Source organism: Papilio xuthus, unplaced genomic scaffold (assembly GCF_000836235.2).
Source record: "Papilio xuthus unplaced genomic scaffold, Pxut_1.1 DF824888.1, whole genome shotgun sequence".
Classification (NCBI taxonomy): Eukaryota; Metazoa; Arthropoda; class Insecta; order Lepidoptera; family Papilionidae; genus Papilio; species Papilio xuthus.
Window position 1 is genome coordinate 2,099,621 of NW_013533761.1, and position 21,186 is coordinate 2,120,806.

Below are 21,186 nucleotides of genomic sequence, written 5' to 3' on the forward strand. Positions count from 1 at the left end.
ATTAAATAGTGCACAATGTTATAGTAGTTTAATACAACAATAAAAATATTATATCATTAATTCTTGTTCTTTATTCATCCTATAAAAATGGAAATCCTAATGTTGGGAAATTCACAATTAATTCATAATAATTATAACTATATTAATGAGACTATCAAGAAGCTAACAGGAGCAGCTGTTGTGAAAATGTCCTGTCCCCTTTTTTGTATAGATCTTAAAAAGCTGAGTAAGACACCTCTTTGGTGACCATGTTTGACCAGCATGGAACTCTCCGTTGTTCCCTTGCATTGAACTAGCGTCTGAGCTTAGGATATTATACTTTCGAAAATCGACAATGTTCTTAAGTTGGTAGTTGCTGAAGATAATAGATAGGGACCATATGCATTAAACAAGTAGAACAGGATGTTCAAGGAGTCACAAAGGTGTGGTAAGTGGTCAAGCAGTTGCAATACCATCCACACCACCTGGATGGCTGGCATTCCCCAACGGTGCGATTCTCGCGTAATTTCTTCCCTCGCACAGCAGCGTTGTGGAACGGTCTGTCCTCAGCGATATTTCCAAACCAATACAACTTAGGGACCTTCAAGAAGCGAGCATACCATTTCCTTAAAGGCCGGCAACGCATCTGCAGTTCTTCTGGTGTTGCAGATGTTCATGGGTGTCGTTGATCACCTCGGTGCTCCCGCCGCTCGTTTGCCCCCTTCTCTTATAAAAAAAACATACTAACATGTTTTTGTCGTCCCATAAATTCTTAACCTCGTATCGTTATAAGATTCTGCATATCTTCTGCATATATATAATACGCATAATTAAAAAACAATTGAAAATTAATATGACTATCTGAATATGTAACTTTGAGACTCATTTCTAAATTGACTTAATACGACTACCAACAATTACTTAATTGCACAACTAATCTTTGCAATTAAAATGATTCGTTGACTAATTTTGTGAAAATGATTATTTCATTTCGCAATTTGATGGTGATGTGAATGAAATGTTCGAAGCCATGAGGAACTTTATATTACAATTTAAGAATAAATTAACAGATAACTCTTTTGAGAATCTTATTTGGTTGATCAATCTGTTCCCAACTCTGTTAGGATTCTCTTATTTTGGTAATCAAATTAAAGGTAAATATTTTGATGGAATTACTTTTATTACAAACACACGATAAACTTCTAGATATAAATAAAAACAAAGAAATCTTCGTGGGTTTTGCTATGAAAAAAAAGATAATACTTGTAAGAAATATCTAGTATATCGATTACTTTATTTGTAATTTTTAAAGATTCTTTTCCCATTTCCTTTCACCAAAAGAAAAAACTAAATTTTACAATGGTTCTTCAGTCCTTATTTCATAGAACGAGAAATGTTTTTTTTTATTAAATATTAGCAGATTTTTTTGTAAATTTACTAATATTTCTTTTACCATTCCAACTAAGCTCTCGGCTTGTGCTAGGATATGGTTTACGACAATAGTCGAATGGCGGGATTCGAACGCCCGACCTCGTGATCGGAAATCTGTACCCTTAACCATTAGGCTATTGACGCTTCATGTAATTGATGTGTTTAATTTTTTTAATCGATAAATATGTTATTAACAATTTTCAGCATTATTTTGGATATTTCTACTTGCTAGCACGTTTTACATAAATATTGTAGGAACTGTAGTTTATCAGAAAAATCATGCTGCAGGATTGGTTGATACTTTGAATAGTTATTTTAATGTATTAATATTTATCATAACCTACAATTACTGTAGATGGTTTTTATTTGAACGGTAAGTTGTTACAAATTTTATTTTAGTTTCTTACTATATTATATTAACATAATTAAGGTGAAATTTACATTAATGGATGTTTGTTTTTATGTATCTCCAAAACGGCTTAAATCACGTTGAAAATTGTCACTGATGTATAACATAGCCTGGAAGACCGCATAGATTATTAAGTTTTTTTTTTAATTTCCCATGGATGAAGTTAGAAGGCAAAAGCTAGTAGTTGTATATGTAAATCTTTCTTTTCAGAGTCTATGCTTATTTTAACTCTTGAACTGCTAAAGATGTTAAAAGACTTAAGGGTAAAAATTATCAGTTACTATTATAAAGAAGTTTTTGTAGTTAATGGCATCCAAGGAAGAATTACAATTACTTTTTTTCCCATTTAATTAAATTACAAGCAAACGTAGGAACAGGAAATTTTATGAAAGGTTATTGTAAAGTAATTTTTAATTCTTTCAGAAAAAGTTTAATGAATCTTCTCGAGCTTGCTAACAAGAACAACGATATGGCAGTGGAATTTGAAACAAGCGCTGTTAAGCTTAAAAAAATAATAAAATCTATCAAAAATCTAATAACCATATGGTACTTATTTCATTTAATAAACGGAGTGTTTGTGTTCATACCAAAAAGAATATCAGAAATGGATGATTGTTCATTATCGTCTTGTGTTGGTAAGTTTTTAAAATTGGATTTTCCCAAATAAATTCTCTTTGGAAATTGAAAAGTCTGTAATTGCAAATGTCCATGTACGTAGATGTACGTCGGTGTACTCGGTGCCCGTTTGCCCCTTTCTCTTAGAAAAAAAAGATATACATGTTTTTTTTCTTTTAGGACTAAAGCCAATGTCAGAAAGTCCAAATAAAGAAGTATGTATCCTGATCCTGACTGCACATGCGTTATTTTGTATCATCACAACAGCTGCCTATGATGCAACATTTTTGTTCTTATTTGCTCATACAGCGGCCATGTTTGAAATCCTAAAAGAAGAAACAATATCATTAAATGGAATTTACGAAATTTCAAAACATGAACACCTTGAAGACACACGAACAGTTATGGAAAGACTTAAAAATCTAATAAATCGTCATTCTTTAATTTTGCATACTGTTAAAAAAATTCAAGATATATACAATGTTGCTGTGGGTATAAGTTTTGGTTTAGAAGCGATTTCGATGTGTTTATTCTTTGTTTTACCTCTAGAAGCAGTTTTAAACTTAATGCCGATTATAATTCATGGTCTTTCGATGTTCTTCTTGTATTGTTATCAAGGACAGAAGATAACCACTGCAGCAGAGGGATTTGAAATGGCGGTGTATTGCTGCGGATGGGAAAACTTTGGTGTTAAAGAACAAAAAATGATATTAATTATGTTGAGACAATCACAAAAGCCTGTTATATTAAAAGCAGCATCGGTAGCCCCGATTTCTATTTATTCATTTGCTTGTACTATGCAGTCTATTTATAAATTAGTGACAGCGTTCAAAACTTAAATCTAAATCACGTAGAATTACTTTTTGACCTAGTATGCTTTTAGTAATAATATGCTAGAACCTAGGAATCTTTGACACATAATGATGTAAGACACAGTAATAGTAGAAAATAAATATTAAATAGTATTTGTGGTTTTACTTCTATTGTAATTGCAAACGAGCAAGCGACTATCTGCATTCGCTGAAATAGCGAAATAACCGCTGCCCACTGTAATAGGTGGGATGAGAAAGTGGACTAAAATATTGGCCTCAGGGACGTACAATCATCAGAAGACACGTAGATAAACTCAAAATTTTATCATCTTTAATTCCGATCACAGAAACACTTAAGTATATTATGTTATCTTTACTTTCTATATATTTTTGTACGAGGTTTTGATCACTGAAAAACTGTAGTAATTGTAAAGAAATTCATATAAATCTTCACATCACCCTACTAGTGTTAGGTTAGGTTAGGTTAGAATTCGGCTCTGATTTTTAATATTGTTTAATACAACTTTCATTTCTCATCACTAGCTTATTGCAAGAGTCGACTATTCCTGAATCATTTATGTCTAAATAATCTTAACAACTGGTGCTAGTTTGCTAAACGATATGATTGACTAATAATTACTTAATTAATAAGATCCAATTAAAATATGATCGTTAAAACGATTTTGCACTTGACTTACTCCATTTCATGCTTGTGATTTGTGCATATCGCTTATCACAATGGAAAACTTTTTAAAAGAAATAAAAAGTAAATTTAGAGAGAACTCTTTTCAGAATATTATTTGGTGGATAAATTTGTTTCCGAGGGTTTTTGGATTTTCTTATTTTAGTAGCAAAGTTATAGGTAAATATTGAAATATATCATATTATAGAATTCGCTGCTAAAGGGAACTTTAAAAAAAAATTAGTATTACAAAATAATTGTGAAAGTTACTAATAAGGAATATTGAAAATTTTTGAAAGAAAATCTAAGTTGAAGACCTTAAAATTAGGATTGAAATAGGGAATAAAATTTAGTAAGCAGGAAAGTGGCAATAATTGTAAGCTCTTACAGACAGTAACTTTCATGTATAGCTTAGTATCGGAATCCTGGGTTTTACAGAAGTAAAAGGCTTGCTTTTCAATCTACACCAAAGGACTAACTTATGGAGAAAAGAAGAAGTACGTCAGATTTTCATTTTTCAGGCCCTTTTTGGATTTTCCTTCTGTCATGCTCGCTTTATCTGGATATTATTGGGTTTGTGACTTTTCACATGTTCTACGCAGACGGACTGATCGATATGTTAAATAGCTATTTTAATATTTCATTATTTGTATTTACATACAATACCGGGAGATGGATGATATTTGAAAGGTGAGAAGCTAATTTTTTTGACTCGGCTTGTCAATAATTAGTTAAGAATTATGTTAGAAGAGTACAATGGGTGAGTAACAATGCAGGGGTCTCATTTAATAAACTGCTGTTATTAAAGAAATTAGTGGTTTATCGTTGATCAAATAACGGAGGAGAGGATGCACAGAAATAGAATATTTCTCCTTTCCGTGAATCCCCTCATCCGGAAAATCCACTTCAAATCCTATCCTTTAAAAAAAGGGTGGAAAGGGAAAGAGGACTAAAATTAAACCTCCTGCTCAGACTTTCTGCTACGCTTTTACACTTTGACATTGGTTTTTTTTAGAAAAGGTCTACGTAAAGTTCTCGAGCTCGCAGAAAGGAATAACAATATGGCTATGCAGTATGAAAATAGTGCTCCAAAACATACCGCTTTAATCAAATCTATGAAAATATTAGTAATTATTTGTTATTTCTTTCATTTGATAAATGATTTCATTGTATTTACTCCGCAAAGAGTGTCTAAAATAGAAGATTTCTCTGCGACATCTTGTGCCGGTACGTAAATTTAAGACAATCACAAAATGAAATATTTTTTGTTTTTCTATTATTTAAATTATCTCTTAGGTATGGAGCCATTAAAGAAGAGTCCTAACAGAGAAATTTGTACGACATTTTTTGTATTACAAGCAATTTTGGGAATCTGTATAACGGCTAGTTACGATGCAACATTTTTATTTATTTTCGCTCATACGGCGGCCATGTTTGAAATTCTTGAAGAAGAAACGATGTCTCTGAATGATGGAGAAGTTACCACAGTTGCTGAGAGGATAAATAACATAGTTTATCGTCATTCTTTAATATTACATACAGTTAAGGAGATTCAAGAAATTTATAGCGTCACAATCGGAGTTAGTTTTGGACTAGAAGCAATTTCTATGTGTATCTTTTTTGTGTTACCGTTGAATTTAGCATTTAATTTTTCACCAATCATTGTACATGGTATGTTCGTTTTCTTTTTATATTGTTATCAAGGACAGAAGATTACTACGGCTGCTGAACGGTTTCAAAACGCGGTGTATTTTTGTGGATGGGAGAATTTTAGTATCAAAGAGCAGAAAATGATACTGATTATGTTGATACAATCACAAAAGCCAGTATTATTAAAAGCGGGATCTGTAGTACCAGTTTGCATCTATACGTTTGCTTGTACTATGCAGTCAATATATAAATTCGTAACTGCATTCAAAACTTAAGTCCGTGTTGGTACACATTTGATATTAAATAATAGCTCCTCTAATAAGTAGTAAAAGTCAATTGTTTTTGTTATATTATATCTTGAGTTTCTATTGCCTAAGAATTTGTACATATTGTCCTACTTTTCTTAAATTTCTTTGCGAAAATAGATTTTTTGTACACGTTCCAGCAGTGGAAATCTCTCGGCTTAAGAATTATAGACGTAGAACAGAACCTTTGTTTTATTTCATGACCTACGACTAATGATAAAAAAGCGTAAGTTACTCCCGCATAGTTAAGGTACATCCCAGTAAAAGTGGCGTCAAAATCGGCCTATTTCGGAGATTGCCAGGTACAAACATAGACTCGCAGACAGTCTTACAGACAAAACCTTTAAAAATTATATTTTTGTTATAAGCAAAGCAAACATCTATATCTTGCTTGATTATTAAAAATCGTCTATTACTAAACTATTGCTATTTTTCATGTACCTCTAGGTGTCTTCGTCTTGAAACAAATTCGACGTTCGTGAGTTATTATATATTCTTTTGTTTGCTTTTTTTATAGACCAGCCATTATTATTTTTCTATAAATGTAGAGTTTGACTTATGGGCAGTCATGATTGTAGTCTAACAACTATTAATTAAGGAGTCGGAGTTCAAAGGAAATTATTCAAATCACACACTTTTGCCCACATTATTATTTTGCTAAGGTGTTACAATACTATACTGAGAGTCTGGGTGTATTGTCGATTTGTACGTAACTTTGTTACATTTAACTATCTTATGTTTTATATAGTTTCTTGTAAATTATCTTTGCTCAGTTTTTTTCTCTCTACTATTAAAAAATTTAATATAAACACAAATTAGTTGCAATATAAATTATTTACATAACTCTACATTACTTTTGACTTATTTATTTTTTGTTCTTTTTATTTGTATTTAGTCAAGTAAAAATATAAAAAAAAAATTGAGACAGAGCCAGAGGTTTAAGTAATGTTTTTTACTTTGGCTTTGTAGAACTTTTTAATGTGTTACATTTATTTCTTTATATCCTGCGCGTTGTAGAGAAAGACCACTATTTATAACTTTAGTCCTTTTATTTAAAGAAATATGACTTTAAAAAGATATTTAAGAGATTTATTTTTAAATGGTAAAAAGCATTTCCAGCGAAATAATCTAGAGAGTTTACTTTGGATGATAAATCTTATACCTAATATTGCTGAAATCACTAAAGAAACTGGTATGTATTAAAGTAAATATAAAATTTTAGCTTGTTTTAATCAAATGCCTTATTTGATTAAACAGACGAACATCAAATTCCATATATGGCGGCCATTATGACATTTAACAAGTTCAGGTATTTTGTAAAAATTGTGTGATAAAGAGAAAAAAATAACAAGATGGCTGCCAAATTAACTTAATACGAACAACTGCACACACTACACACTGTCACCCCTAACTTAGGGTAGGCTCCGAGCCCCTCAATGAGGACGTATAGTGAGCTGACGATGAACTCCACACACTTCTTGAGTCATATCATACACCAAGGCACTACACTTTTTCTGCACCGGACTACGTGTGAGTTAAGCCTTTGTTTGATTAATATATTTTTTTAATTTTCAGCTGCATTCTGGGCGTTGCATTTTGTCCTACTGTTGTATATCTATGGGTTAGGTTGTCTCGTCTATCAAGTTAAGTTTGCTAACGGTCCAGGGGATTTTATTAAAAGTTACGTCAATGTTTCCATCTTCACACTAACTGCAACTAGCGGCGGTTGGTTTCTCATGAAATGGTAATTATTATTATACACTTTTGCTTTGAAAATTACAACAAAATTGGTAGCAACGACATTATAGACTATATTAAAAACTAGCTGTTGCCCATGTCTCCGTCCGTGTGGAAAGAAAACTTAGTATGTGTTCTTTCAGACTATGTTCTACATCTATGACAAATTTCAGCGAGATCCATGCAGCCGTTCTGGAGATACCTTCTAACATACATCCAAACATTTGCATTTATGATATTAGTAAGATTTTATTAATTTATCTTTTTCTTTTCATTGTTAATTAGCTTTGTTTCTTATGACTTAGTATTATTTGTTTCAGGCCATTTTGTAAAAACGTTCTAAAGAATGTTATTAAGAATGATGAACTTGCTCGTCAATCGGAGTTTCTTAAAAAGCGTCACTCAAACCTGTTGTCAGTTATCAAGAAAATGTTATTGGTCTTTTACATTTCGAACATGATGAACGTTTTCCTCATATATTTACCGAATCGCGCTGACTTACAGAATGATAATTATTCAATGACACAATGCGTTGGTGAGCATTTGCCATAATACAGCAATAAATCTTTACTTTTCGATCTTTCTTTACTTTTCCGAGTTTTCATAGATTGTTCTAATCACCTAAAATCTTAAACCTTTTCTTATGAGAAAAGGATGGGAACGGGAAGTGGATTTGACGGAGGAGGGGACGCATAAGAAAATCAAATATGCTTTTATTGTGCGTCCCATCTTCCGTCGATTAAAAGTATCCAATGCATTTGCAATTTCGGATATCTTTGGGCGACAGTCGCTTCGCTATTTCGGTGAACTTAGGTGACCATTGCTCCTTTGCCACCTTTTGATATTTATTGAAACAGCAAAAACACTAACAGCAATGACATTCAAAAGTCATAATGACTCATAAGAATATCAAGGACTGATTATAATGGTCGGTCAATAGCTTATACTGTAGAACACAATAAATTCCCTCAGCTTTAGTAAACGCCTCTGCAATTTAATTTCATACTATAAATCTGTCTCTGTTTTTTTAGGCCTAGAACCTTTATCTACGTCGCCGAATCGAGAGGTTTGCCAGATGATCATTCTTACGTTGGAATTAAGTTTAGTAACAATTGTCCTCAATTATCAAGCTCTTTTATTGTTACTGATAGCTCACACAACTGCGATGTACCAATTAATGGCGGACGAAATGACGGCGTTAAATGAGTACGACAATGAAAATGTTAAGGAAAAATTACCAATAATGATACTCCGTCATTCAATTACTATGAGAACGGTTGATGATTTGAAATTACTTTATAGCGTACCTATAGGTATTCATTTTGGTTCAAACGCAGTTTGCATTTGTTTATTTTTTTATTTACCGTTACAAGATTGGATAACATTTATTCCAGTGTTAATGTATTGTTTTTTGGTGTACTTTTTATATTGTTTTCTATGTCAGAGGTTAATTAATGCTTCGGAAGAGTTTGAAAGAGCCGTGTATTGTTGTGGATGGGAGAAATTCGATTTGAATGAAATGAAATTAACTTATATGATGTTGATGCAAGCACAAAAGCCTATTGAATTGTTAGCTGCTGGTATTGTGCCAGTTAATATTTACACTTTTGCAACATCAATGCAGGCGATGTTTAAATTTGTTACAGTTGTCAAATTTTAATACAAAAGTTGATATTGGAACTTTGTTACATATATGTTTCGTTCTAAGTACCAGTTTCAAAGTCAGTATCGCACCAAATTCTACTCAAGAATAGTTTTACAAATACAACTGCACAATAGCAAAGTCTAAAGCGAAGATTTATGTTTTCTTGCGATTTAAATTTATAAAGCACCGTTCACTAAGTGGTTAGTCTAAAAATTAAATATGCATTCAAGTTGTAATCTGCAGAAGAAACAGTGACCCTACAAAATACGCAGGTAAGAAATTCTCAAGTAATGAGTTTCCGAGGTTTTGTATTGTTGTAAGACATTGATTTATTAAAGGAACAGTACAATAACACTGATGTAAATGTTTTCAGTCCAGTGAGCGGACTAACATTTCAAACCTTAAGACATAATGGAGTCATCGTGTAGTGAAGTAATGATTTTTGCCTAATGTAAGTCGATTTCATCACGGTAATAAAGTTTTGTCTTTGTTCTTTTTTGGTGCAATCTGGTCTTTTATTTTCCCTTTCATTTTATCCCGATTGACGGGTAAGGTTACGTTAAAATAAGCTATATTACCTTGTGCTGCATTAATATGGGTAAAGTTATCCACGGATTATGTTTTCATCACGAGATTACCCTGATTTTTACAAACTTTACGTGGGTTAGTAGAGAAGAATGTAACTACACATACGAAAATAGGTGAAAACAGGAGGAAACATGTAGCAACTTATTTTTAGAGGTTAAATTAGTTTTGTAAATAAAGTTCGTTTTATAATTGCTCTTTTATTATTTATTTTTTGTCGACGAATCAAATCGTATTACAACCTAAAATTACTAATGTGCCTTTATGACCGTGACATTTATAAAAATTCCTCAACTCATGTGGCCTTCTTTGAAGTAAATGTTATCGGCAAGTGGGACAAATAGTTTTTCTAATAATTTTGATTAACTTATTTGCTACGTCGTCATACCGAGGGGATCAACCCTACCCTGACTGGGTGACCAATCTAGCCTAAGTCCAATCCGTTTGCCCAGTACGGATTGATTAATGTTATTTGCTTAACATGAAGCAATAATTGAATTACATCTCCAAATTGCTAACGGAACAAGTTAAGTGCAAACGTATGGAACGGTCGGAACTGAGAGAGAGAGACTAGAAATGTTTCCATCCAACTCGCTCAACTAGTTTGGCTCGAAGCGTCAGCCAATGCGGTATGTTATTTAACATTTTGCGCAAAACCTTTCGACTTTTTTTTAATAATAAACAAATAAGTGAATAAAAAAGGTTGAATATCACATTATGATGCTGTAGTGTAAAATGTTATAGTTTTATTTTTGGTGTAATATAAGTTTGATTTTAAAAATGAAATTACTTGTTTTGTGTTTAATTGTTATTGCTAATGTTAGCTATAATGGCAAAGCATCCATCGAAAGTATAGATCCAGGGAACACAAACATTTTATTGACGGATACAACTAAAAATGCAGGTAATTCCACAATTATTCACCCACAATTTGAAGGCATGGATAACTTTTAAGTACACCTATATAATTTAAAAGTATGTTTTAAGTGTAATTAACACATAGTTGATTAATTACAAATCGCACAAAATAGTTTTCGCTGATTTCAAAACGTCCCACAGACAAATCGTGTTACCGACCTTGCAAGTACAACGTGAAACCAAGACGATGTCAATATAATTTCAAAATAGAGCCAACGGTGGGAGATGATGGAAGGCCAACGCTGGTCATCAATGACATGACACCTGGCCCACCGATACATGTCTGTGTCAATGACATTGTCATAGTCAAAGTACAGAATAAAGTACCAGGTCAAGACATGGCTATACACTGGCATGGTGTGGAACAGAAAGGTACACCGTACATGGACGGCGTGCCAATGGTCACTCAGTGTCCTATAGGATTTGGTTCTACCTATGAATACGCTTTTATAGCATCTTCCCCAGGAACATTCTTCTATCACGCTGATGCAGGTATTTATTACTTCACAATTTGTAATGTTCTATACTGTAATCCAAATAATGTAACATCTTATTAATATTGTGAATGATGATGATGCGATGGATGAATGTTTGTCAGAAATTATTTCTAAAACGGCCCAACGAATCTCGATGAAATTTGCCATGGATGTAGAATATAGTCTGAAAGAACACATAGACTGCTAATTATGTTTTTTCTTTTTATTCGGACGGAGTCGCGGGTGAAACTGACTTCCAAGATAAAGTTGATGTTGTTTATTAAGTTATAATTATCAAACCTACATGACGTCTTATCTCGTATGTTTTCAGTGGCTCATCAAAGTGATGGTGTATATGGGTCCTTGATAGTAGATCAACCTCAGCCCTTGGAACCACATTCATCTTTATACGATTTTGATAGAAGCAAAGAACATACTTTGATATTAGCAGCAAGATTTCCGGAAATGTTATCGGGAAATTTAGACGGAAAACAATTGAAACCCGATTCCTTAGTAATAAATGGAGAAGAAAAGAGTATGAAGTATGTTTATTTTTTAATTTTTGTTAAGAAACTACGTCTCGGTTGCTACGGCCCTAAATGAATACAAAAAGCAAATTATATTTAAGTTGCAATGTGCCTTGATGCAAGAATCTCCAACAATCGAGTCACAGCGCAATGTGTTCGAACAAAAACTCATTACGAGACAATTACTTTATCTGAAACATATCTGTTTTTTGTAGGATTTCAACAAGATCGTGATTATTTACCTCGTTATAAGATTATTTCCAAATGCAAGACAATGCTCTGCTGCATCCGTCTTACCAATAGTACACAGTGCTGGAGAATCAAGTGCCATATTCTTTATAACCTCATCATTTGCTTTTTCTTATTGCCATTATTTAAATGATATTTATTTACTTTTCAGAATTTTTGTCATACCCGGATACACATATCGGCTGAGATTGATAAATGCCGTAGCAGTTGAATGTCCACTGATAGTTGACATCGAGCACCACAATATGATCGTTATAGCAAGCGATAGCAAACCAGTAAAACCGATGTCAGCGGATAAAGTGATGCTTTATCCAGGTACGTATTATCTTTTGTAATGAATGTTCGATGTGGAACTATTTCTTATTTATTGGCAATAATTTTAATAAAGGAAAATCCATTTTGATCAAAAATCGATTTTTAAAATTCCAATAGCATCCGAATATCTGTACCTACTCTGTTTTAAATGATAAATCCATTTATTCGATAAATTCTTATAGAAAAATATTTCTATCGCATTGAAATAATCTTATTCCTAATTTTCAAAGATGTTTTAATTCTGTTATTATTAAGTATGTTTTTTTGAAACAAATTAACTTGTTTTGATTTCCGAGACGATTTTTTCTTACACTTATCAGTAATTTGGAAGCATAACTGCGTTCTGGTTTGAAAGGCACCATACGCTAGTGAAATCATTTACAATCTTGTGTTTCAAGGTAACCTACAAGATTTGCTGCGCAAATATTAAACATTTCGAAATTACCTTGTGTACAACAATAAAACAAATGACGCTCTTAACCCATAGGAGTAGACACAGGTAGGAGGCAGGAGGAGCCGACTTCTTCTTGGTTCTGGCACATCTCCCTTGCCTTATAATTAATAAAAAAAATAACTATTTCTTAACACAAAATATCAAATTGTTCCCTTTCGATGGGCGAAAAGTACCTAGGAAAATGTTAACTTTCGCTGCAAACATGACTTGATAAAGTGCGTAAAGCTTGTTTACTTTCTCTGCCATTGAAACCGCAACAGTGAAACGGTCGGGAGGTTTTGCACATTCTAATTTCTTAACGAAGTCTATATGTGTTTTCGTATACATTATTTATTTTTAATTATCGTACTGTATTGGTGTGGATCTTTCTTCCTATTATATATGATTCTGGCGTAAGAAGTTTAAGGAAGTAACAAAAATAGAGTGCACGGCAGATTACCTTTGCGACACTGTTGCTCATGTTAATAAGCATGGCGCAAGCCAACTAATGCAGTTATATAATATAGAAAATGATTAACGTGTAAATCAAATTGTTGATCCACATGAGCTATAAATATTTATTTTAATAGTTCTTATTCATAAAGAAAGGAGCATTTCTATTCGTTGAATTAGCGGCATCCACAATTGTAGGGTCGCTATCGCGTAGTTTTTTTTGTGAAGTTATCATCTTCAGTTCACTATAAGTCCTCAATGAGGGGCTCGGAGTCTACCCTAAATTGGGGCTAACTCTTAGTCAACCACGCAGGCTCATTGCGGTTTGGTTGACTTCACACATATGTATCTTTGAATTACTTCTTAGCTAGGAGATATAGCGCTAGAAGTAGCAGTCTGGAATTGTCAGGTTCTCTTTGACACTCCGAGGAAGATTATGAATGTAATAACATTTCGAACTGCATAGTCAGTGAAAAAGTAAAAGTGCAATGTTTGTGTCGTTTTCACCGCGCTACTGAAAGACAGGAGAAAGGCAATAATTATTTGTCTCTTTTGGTCCACTTACGAGTTTAAGGTCAGCGCTAAAACCGGTTTTGCCTCGCCTCATTTTACTTTCTAAGTTACTAAATGCAATTTATCTTTTTTAGCGTAAAAAAAATTGTAAACAAAAAAAGATTCATTGTTATTTATAGAAATTGAACAAATTATAATAACCTTATTGCTATTTCTTTCTCTCAATCATCTTAAGGGTAGTGCTTAGTGGTTTTCGTCCTAAACATCAATCTTCCATTCGTTATTTCTGGCATATCTTCTTAATCATGTTACCCTTTACGCAATCCGTTAATATCTTCCTAGGCCTACATCGAAGTCCGCTTTGTTTGTTCTACTTTATGTGTTTCAAATATTTCAGGGGAGCGCATGGACGTTGTTGTGGAAGCGGTGCACAAGAGTGGTGGCTACTGGGTGAATGTTCGCGGAGGCAACGAATGCGAAGGTTTAACGGCACATGGCATGCTGCTGTACTCAGGATTCAACTATACGTCATTATTAGATCAAGGCCCAGGGGGAAAGGTGAATTTATTTTTTAACCTAATTCGGGGACAGCGAGCCAATAGCACGGCAAATAATGGCGCGTGATTTTGCGCATGTTACTACGTCACTAACAGACGCAATTGATCCCTTACACCACGGAATCTTCCCAATAATTATTTGATGGCACATCTATGATCTCATTAAACGTTTCTTTAGAACGATGGCATACTAAAGGTTTGCTACTGCTGACCTACATTTTCAATTAGATAGTTAGAGAATCACGGTATTATTGGATAATAATTGGATAAATTGTTTTACTCTAAAAGTTGCGATGGATCATTGCATTAATCTTACTAATATAAATGTGATAGCTTCTATGTATGGATGGATGTTTGTTAATAGGTATCAGTAGAACAGCTCATCGGATCACGCTGAAATTAGGTTTAGATGTAGAACATAGTCTGGATGACATTGTAACTATATTGCCACATACAGGCTTCTAATTAAGCTTTATTTTTAATTTCGTGCAGTCGGATGCGCGAGAAAAAACTAGTGTTTAATTAAAGAAGTTTCTTTAATATTATTTCAGACGCTGAATAATGATGTACCGTCTATTAAGCAAAAGATAATAAGCGGCCAAAGATTATTGTCTCTACAAGAAGAAAATCTTAGCAAAGATGTCAAATCTATATACTTGGCAGTCGACAAACATGTTATACCGTTTAACGATAAAGACAATGATTATAGATATCTAAGCGATGTTACACCAAAGAAAAACTTTTATCCTGCCGCTGTTTGTAAGTACAAAGTTACAATGAATTTCTATTACCGAAATCCTTGTATAAAACATGTTATCATCTCTTTTTTTTAAACTCAATCAAGGCGATGCATGCTTATTGTAAAAAATGCATTTATCAATGTGTTTGCCCATCTTACTAATATTATAAATTTTTTGGATGGATACATGGATGGAAGTTTGTTTGTAGGTATCTCGAGAGGACGAGAGGAGGAGGAGGATAGCTTGGCGTTTAGTTCAGTAACTTTTAAGTTTTTCAAAATCCCTCTTAGCCTTAATATAAAATTACTAAATGTTTAGTATTTTGTTGGTGATATAATTTTTAATATTTTGAATTACAGCATTACAAGACAGAGGTGTTGTACAAATAAATAATAAAAATTTCCTATATCCAAATGACCCGTACCTTATTAAGCCTCGCAATGTAAGACCTGATACTATTTGCAACGTGGGGGATGAAATGATGAATAAACAATTGCAATGTTTACAAGTTTTGAAAATACATGACAAAAAAGTTGTGGAACTAGTTTTTATAAACGAAGGTAAGAATATTAATTTTTCTATAAGTATAGGATAGAAAATTATATAATTCGTAGAAAGTGACGAATTGCTTGTAAAAATCCAAACAAAGGAAGTTAAAGAAAAAATATGTTCTGAAAAAGTGACCATATAAAAAAAAAATAAGAACATACAAATGATTGGAGATCTCTTTCGTGAAGACAGAAAATATACATTTAGTGATAGTTTTTTTAATTTAAATATTATATATAACAGGTTTTGGAAGCAATGATTCTTACACGTTCCATATGCATGGGTATTCGATGAGAGTTCTGGCCACCGGCCAAAGTAAAGACGGTAAACCGATTTCAAAATCAGAGTTTCAATTACTCGATAAAAGGGGAAAAATTGAAAGGTACGATTTAAAATTAAATACTTAGACAATAGTGTTAACCAACTACAATTTTCGAGGACTACGTAGTTATGGTTGAACGTTATTATGGAGAGCGTCGGTGGCTCAGTGGTCAAGCACTTGACTTACAATCTGCAGGTCCTGGGTTGGAATCACGCCATGTACCAATGTGTTTTTCAATTTCCGATTTACATATGTACATTTATCCGAAGTTCTTACGCTGAAGGAAAACATCGTGAGGCAACCTGCACATATCTGAGAAGTAATTCAAAGATATGTGTGAAGTCAACCAACCCGCACTAGGCCAGTGTGGTTGACTATGGCCTAGTCACCCGTAACTTAGGTTAGGCTCCGAGCCCCTCGGTGGTGACGTTTAGTGAGCTGATGATTATGACGTAGTTATGTTCCTTACTGTTTTGAGGCAAACAACTTCGCCCCTAATGTTTCTATAGCATTATATTTTTGGCACGGACTAAACATAAGAAGTACCCTAATATAGCGTCCCTAAATTCTTGGCTAAATTGTTTTGACCACAATTATTATCAACTGAAGCTCCACAGCTGTGGCTGGGCATGGTTCAATAAATTACACATATTAATTATCGTCAGCTCCATATACTGCCTCCACGAAGTAGCTTGATATCCTAAGTAAGAGGTTGTAATATGCATTATTATGCTGGTAAATTAAGATGTCATCAGCATAAAAATACACTATTTGTTTTTCAGAAATTTAAGAAATCCGCCAATTAAGGATACATTCATCGTACCCAACAAAGGGTACACGATATTAAGATTGAATGCTGATAGAGGAGGCAGTTGGATGTTGGAGTGCAGATCCTGTGGGTTCTTTTCATTACCTGTCGCCATCCTCATCGATGTTCCAATAACCATTCCTAAATCTGTAGTCGATGTTTTACCGAAATGTGGTAGTTATAAACCCGCTGATGTGCTTTTAAATTAATCGGATAATAGACTGAATATAATTAATTATAATAGGATTACTTTGTTTAATAATAAAAGTTATAAGACTAATATATTTTGATTTTATTTAACATATTATTATATATAATAATTGATAAAAACTTTTAAACATAGAATAATAAGAAGCAAAAAGAGTTGCGATGTGAAAAATAGAAATAATTTTAAACTTAATTTCTATAAGAGTAAAAAAATAATTTTACATAACCTTAACTTCTGGAATATATTATTTACGCAAATGCTGGTTTATAAAATCAAGATAAGAGGATACTTTCGTATGAATCGTTGGTGCACCTTCTTCACCGCATGGTGTCAAGCCCCAAGAAACAATTCCCAGTAATACAACTGTCGAATTATAGTAATCTTCAACAGTCACACCTTCATTGCTATCATTTTCTTTTGTTGCATTAGAATCTTTAACAATATGTAAAACTAAAGGTCCTCCGGAATCTCCACTGCAAGCGGCTACTCCGCCAGTGATTGGTCCTGTACAGATATGGGTCTCAGCATTTAAAGGATTTATTTCATCTTCGTCTTTAACGCCTTCTATAGCTTCATAGCAATCTGAAAGAATCAAGAATATATAACAATTGTTAACTTTAGTTTTTTCATATGCAGATAATTCCATTTTTAACCCCGATGCAAAAAGCCGAGTTTTTTAAAACATCCTGTCTTTAGCAATCGCTTTAACTATGAAAGGAATGGATTTATTTTGATGTGGTTTTTTATATCTCCTATTCTTAGTTGTAACAATAACTGTCTTCTACTTTCGACATGCTTTTTTAGTTTTTTTTATATCATTTAAAGTATTACCTTCGTAAGGGAGATATGTAACTTCAATTTCTTGTAACTTTTCAGGAAAATCTAACATAAACATACTTGTACTGAGAAGACCCCAGCCCGATATAGTTAATAATTGTTGATCGAGTTTCAAATCGTTAGGTAAACTAATCGGTTGTAATTCTCGTGTAAATTTAAACGGCGAGAACGTGTAAAGAACTGCGATATCATGGGATCCAATACCCCTGCAAAAAAATGTCTCAATCTTTACACATTTTAACAGTAGTAGAGCCCGCTTTAACATTTTCGCACGAATTGGCCTGGCTCGCCCGGTGAAATACCACGCCCACGCAGAAGACAGGCGTGAAGTGGACGCAATTCCGCGTTTAGTCTGATGAGTGTGCGTCCCGGAGGTCTAATTTAGTCCTCTTTCCCTTCCTACACTTTTTCTTATAAGGATGGAAAGTGGAAGTGGACTTTCCGGATGAGAGGATGCATGGAAATGTTTTCTATCTGTGCATCCTCTCCTCCGTCGATTAAAGGTAGGCAATGCATATGCAATTGCGTATGTCTATGGGCAACGGTCACTTTGCTATTTCATATTTCATATTGATATATAAAAAAAACATTTCTATTATCATTTCGCTTACAACAGTTTTGTATTAAAATGGAATACCCGTTATAATCAGGATGTGGATATTTTTTAAATATTGTCCTTATTTGAGCTTGTCGTCCGAAGTAATAGTTATTATGAATTCCTGCTATTGCATCCAAAGGTAACCATTTCATTACAAATGAATCCGATACACAATGTGCCGCGGTTAATATCTGAAAATAACATTTACATTGGTTTTAAAATAGTTGAGAATCTATGGATTCTAACATTATTTACGATAAAGAGAACAGTTAATTGATCTTCCTATTTTCGTAAAATTTGTATTAACTTAACTATTAGCATATTTATATACTTGAAAAATCACGCGACATCTTACTTCTTACTTTTTATTTATATAATAAATGCGAATGTTTGGATGCATGGATGGATGGATGCATGTTTGCTTGAAGTTATATCCGGAACGGCTGCATGGATCTCGCTGAAATTTAGCATAGATGTATAACACAGTGTGGAAGAACACAGGCTACTAATTAAGTTTTTTTTAATCAGTGCGGGCGGATTTGTGGGTGACTGCTAGTTAATAATAATACCTTATGTATGTATACGATGGAAATATATTATTTTTTTACCCTATTCTTGCTAATTATCGATCCACCACAAATATGAAGTCGGAACCAGAGCAACCTTTTCTGCAGGGACACCATATAAGGATGACTGTACGGAGTTGCTTCGTGACCACCAGTGACTCGTGGTACTGTTTCTTGTAATGACACTAGAATATTAATGCACACAGTTTTAGACCATACGTTATTTCAACATAAGTAAATCATTATGAATTATTGTTTTTTCATAATCAATTTTCTGAAAAACAAAAGCAAAACGGTGTTGTATTTACCTGTAAGAAGAAATGGTAGACAAATAAACAAAAGAAAATAAATGGCTACATTTGAACCCATTTTGTTTGTAGTTGTAATATTAATAAAAATATGTTTACCATCGAACAATTTAAAAAGACTTTTTGCAGGGGCGCCGAACTACTGGGTCGTGGATATATTCTAAACGTTAACAAATTTAATAAATAAGTGTATAATTACGAAGTAAAATTGCAACTAAATTGATAATCATCAAAAGTTGGTTTATCCAGCACATTTTTTGAATTATACTTACTTTAAGACCTTATTGATTTACAATAATAATTTAACTTAAATAAGTTAAGCAATGAAATGCACAGAGTTATTGAACGTTTTAAAGTTTGTTATTGCACTTAACATAGCGTATACGGGTAATTACAATATTTAACAAAGCAGGTATGTAGTGTAATATTTGAAGCGAATATTTTATTAATTCAAAGTGGTTTAGAGTTTAAAAATATTGGTATTATTTTTCAGATCTCACAACAATACCAAGACACGAGAAGTTAGTCATTCTTTTTACCAATACATCGACAATAGCTCTCTGCAAGAAACAATTGTCGTCATATAAGTTAAATATAATTTTATTTTATACTAACTGTCGCCCGCGACTCCGTCCTCCGAATTAATAATAAACTTAACCAGTAGCCTATGTGTCCTTGTAAACTATGTTCTACATCTGTTCCAATTTCACCGAGATTCGTTGAGCTGTTCCAGAGATACCTTCTTACTAACATACATCCGTATAAATATTCGCATTTAAAATATTAATAAGAATAAACAAATGAGTGGGAAAAGGATAGGCAGGTGGTGATGAGATAGTTAAGGCATGGATGTTAAAAGAAATAAAAATGTATATTTTATTTTTGTATTTTTTATTTTAACGTCAAGATGACTGTTATTTTATTTTTAATCAATGAATATAATTTAACACAGATCATTGTAATACATCAACAAGATATATGTTAAATATATTAGACCCCTCGTGGCATCCCTACCACAGTAGTCCATTTTACACTAAAATGCTACTCTGTGTCAAGTCGCCGAAGACTCCAAACGTTTGGCTTAAGCTGGATTTGCATTTGATGATTTTTAAATATTGGCTATATAAACGTATATTTAATATTTTAAAATAAATTTTTTTATTTTTTTTATTATTTTAAAAAAGGATAAAGAATATCATAGCATTTTTATGTTATGTTTTCCAATATTATTTACGTTATAAATTTTAGGTTATATTTGTTAACTCAGTCTTACTTTCTTGATGCAATAAAATAATTGGCGGGCTATTTTGATGCTAAATATATGAAATAATTAATAAAATCTTGTACCAACGCAAATCCAGCTTAAGTAAAACGATACCGTGTGAGTTTTCCCGGTTTCCATCCTACATGAAGAGAAATTAACACTACTGTAGCAGCAGTATTCAAAGAACCAAGAACTAGTAACGTTTGTTACGGTTCACAGTCTTTGAAAGTCAGTACAATACATTCCAATTTCAACTTATATCGACTATACATTTTACCGTGAGTTTTTGAGACTAAAATCTCCGTTTAAAACATTGTTTTATAATGATTATTTGCAGAGATTTTGGTATCGGAAACCCACGGTTAGGTGAATATTGTTGACAGCTTCAAAACGGTCTAACTTTCCTTAATATTTTTAGCTCAAAGCAAACTTAGGTCCATAAGGACCTAAGTTTGCAATTTTGCTAAAAGTTGTTTACATACACACTATAAATTATTGTCACACAAATTTCAAATAGTTGTCATAAAAATATAAATGACTGTCGTTAGAAAAAGACTTTTTAAATTGAGTTGGATTGTTTTGCAGCTACCAATCAATACATCGAATCGAATACAATGGTCATATGGATAGAGTAATTTGAAAATTTATTTCACGTACAAAGTATAATTAGAAATGGAACATTTTACACCTGACTT

General features: G+C 32.9%; 5 protein-coding genes across 6 annotated transcripts; 4 read left to right on the forward strand and 1 right to left on the reverse strand.

The window, feature by feature from the left end:
- Positions 1-1,009: 1,009 nt before the first annotated feature.
- On the forward strand, positions 1,010-3,273 carry LOC106126981 (uncharacterized). The gene is made up of 4 exons (XM_013324893.1): positions 1,010-1,133; positions 1,615-1,783; positions 2,243-2,454; positions 2,615-3,273. Exons 1-4 carry the CDS (start codon positions 1,010-1,012, stop codon positions 3,271-3,273), a joined length of 1,164 nt encoding a protein of 387 aa, XP_013180347.1.
- A 711-nt stretch (positions 3,274-3,984) lies between these two features.
- On the forward strand, positions 3,985-5,853 carry LOC106126982 (odorant receptor 10a-like). The gene is made up of 4 exons (XM_013324894.1): positions 3,985-4,012; positions 4,450-4,618; positions 4,944-5,155; positions 5,225-5,853. Exons 1-4 carry the CDS (start codon positions 3,985-3,987, stop codon positions 5,851-5,853), a joined length of 1,038 nt encoding a protein of 345 aa, XP_013180348.1.
- A 1,092-nt stretch (positions 5,854-6,945) lies between these two features.
- On the forward strand, positions 6,946-9,280 carry LOC106127066 (odorant receptor 30a-like). The gene is made up of 4 exons (XM_013325012.1): positions 6,946-7,075; positions 7,459-7,627; positions 7,941-8,155; positions 8,652-9,280. The coding sequence occupies exons 1-4, from the start codon at positions 6,946-6,948 to the stop codon at positions 9,278-9,280; spliced, it is 1,143 nt and encodes a 380-aa protein (XP_013180466.1).
- Positions 9,281-10,447: 1,167 nt separating this feature from the next.
- On the forward strand, positions 10,448-16,967 carry LOC106127014 (laccase-2). 2 transcript variants are annotated; one of them, XM_013324943.1, is made up of 9 exons: positions 10,448-10,754; positions 10,910-11,260; positions 11,576-11,786; positions 12,172-12,335; positions 14,132-14,292; positions 14,843-15,050; positions 15,391-15,591; positions 15,824-15,962; positions 16,685-16,967. In XM_013324943.1, exons 1-9 carry the CDS (start codon positions 10,631-10,633, stop codon positions 16,917-16,919), a joined length of 1,794 nt encoding a protein of 597 aa, XP_013180397.1. In that variant the 5' UTR covers positions 10,448-10,630; the 3' UTR covers positions 16,920-16,967. The 2 variants fall into 2 exon arrangements, with proteins under 2 accessions (XP_013180397.1, XP_013180398.1); XM_013324944.1 differs by having other exon boundaries at positions 14,132-14,286.
- A 159-nt stretch (positions 16,968-17,126) lies between these two features.
- LOC106126983 (glandular kallikrein) lies at positions 17,127-19,144 on the reverse strand (the record flags this gene model as incomplete). The annotated part of the gene is made up of 4 exons (XM_013324895.1): positions 17,127-17,500; positions 17,750-18,053; positions 18,332-18,544; positions 18,962-19,144. Coding segments are annotated over 4 exons (1,038 nt in total), but the record flags the coding sequence as incomplete, so codon positions are not given.
- Between the last annotated feature and the right edge of the window lie 2,042 nt (positions 19,145-21,186).

Coding starts and splice junctions, on each gene's coding strand:
- LOC106126981 (XM_013324893.1), top strand. CDS start 1,010: ATGAGGAACTTTATATTACAATTTAAGAATAAATTAACAGATAACTCT. Junction 1,134..1,614: donor TTTTGGTAATCAAATTAAAG/GTAAATATTTTG, acceptor AACAATTTTCAG/CATTATTTTGGATATTTCTA. Junction 2,455..2,614: donor TTCATTATCGTCTTGTGTTG/GTAAGTTTTTAA, acceptor TTTTTCTTTTAG/GACTAAAGCCAATGTCAGAA.
- LOC106126982 (XM_013324894.1), top strand. CDS start 3,985: ATGGAAAACTTTTTAAAAGAAATAAAAA. Junction 4,619..4,943: donor AGATGGATGATATTTGAAAG/GTGAGAAGCTAA, acceptor GGTTTTTTTTAG/AAAAGGTCTACGTAAAGTTC. Junction 5,156..5,224: donor CTCTGCGACATCTTGTGCCG/GTACGTAAATTT, acceptor ATTATCTCTTAG/GTATGGAGCCATTAAAGAAG.
- LOC106127066 (XM_013325012.1), top strand. CDS start 6,946: ATGACTTTAAAAAGATATTTAAGAGATTTATTTTTAAATGGTAAAAAG. Junction 7,628..7,940: donor GGTTGGTTTCTCATGAAATG/GTAATTATTATT, acceptor TATTTGTTTCAG/GCCATTTTGTAAAAACGTTC. Junction 8,156..8,651: donor TTCAATGACACAATGCGTTG/GTGAGCATTTGC, acceptor CTGTTTTTTTAG/GCCTAGAACCTTTATCTACG.
- LOC106127014 (XM_013324943.1), top strand. CDS start 10,631: ATGAAATTACTTGTTTTGTGTTTAATTGTTATTGCTAATGTTAGCTAT. Junction 11,787..12,171: donor GGAGAAGAAAAGAGTATGAA/GTATGTTTATTT, acceptor TTTACTTTTCAG/AATTTTTGTCATACCCGGAT. Junction 15,051..15,390: donor CTTTTATCCTGCCGCTGTTT/GTAAGTACAAAG, acceptor TTTGAATTACAG/CATTACAAGACAGAGGTGTT.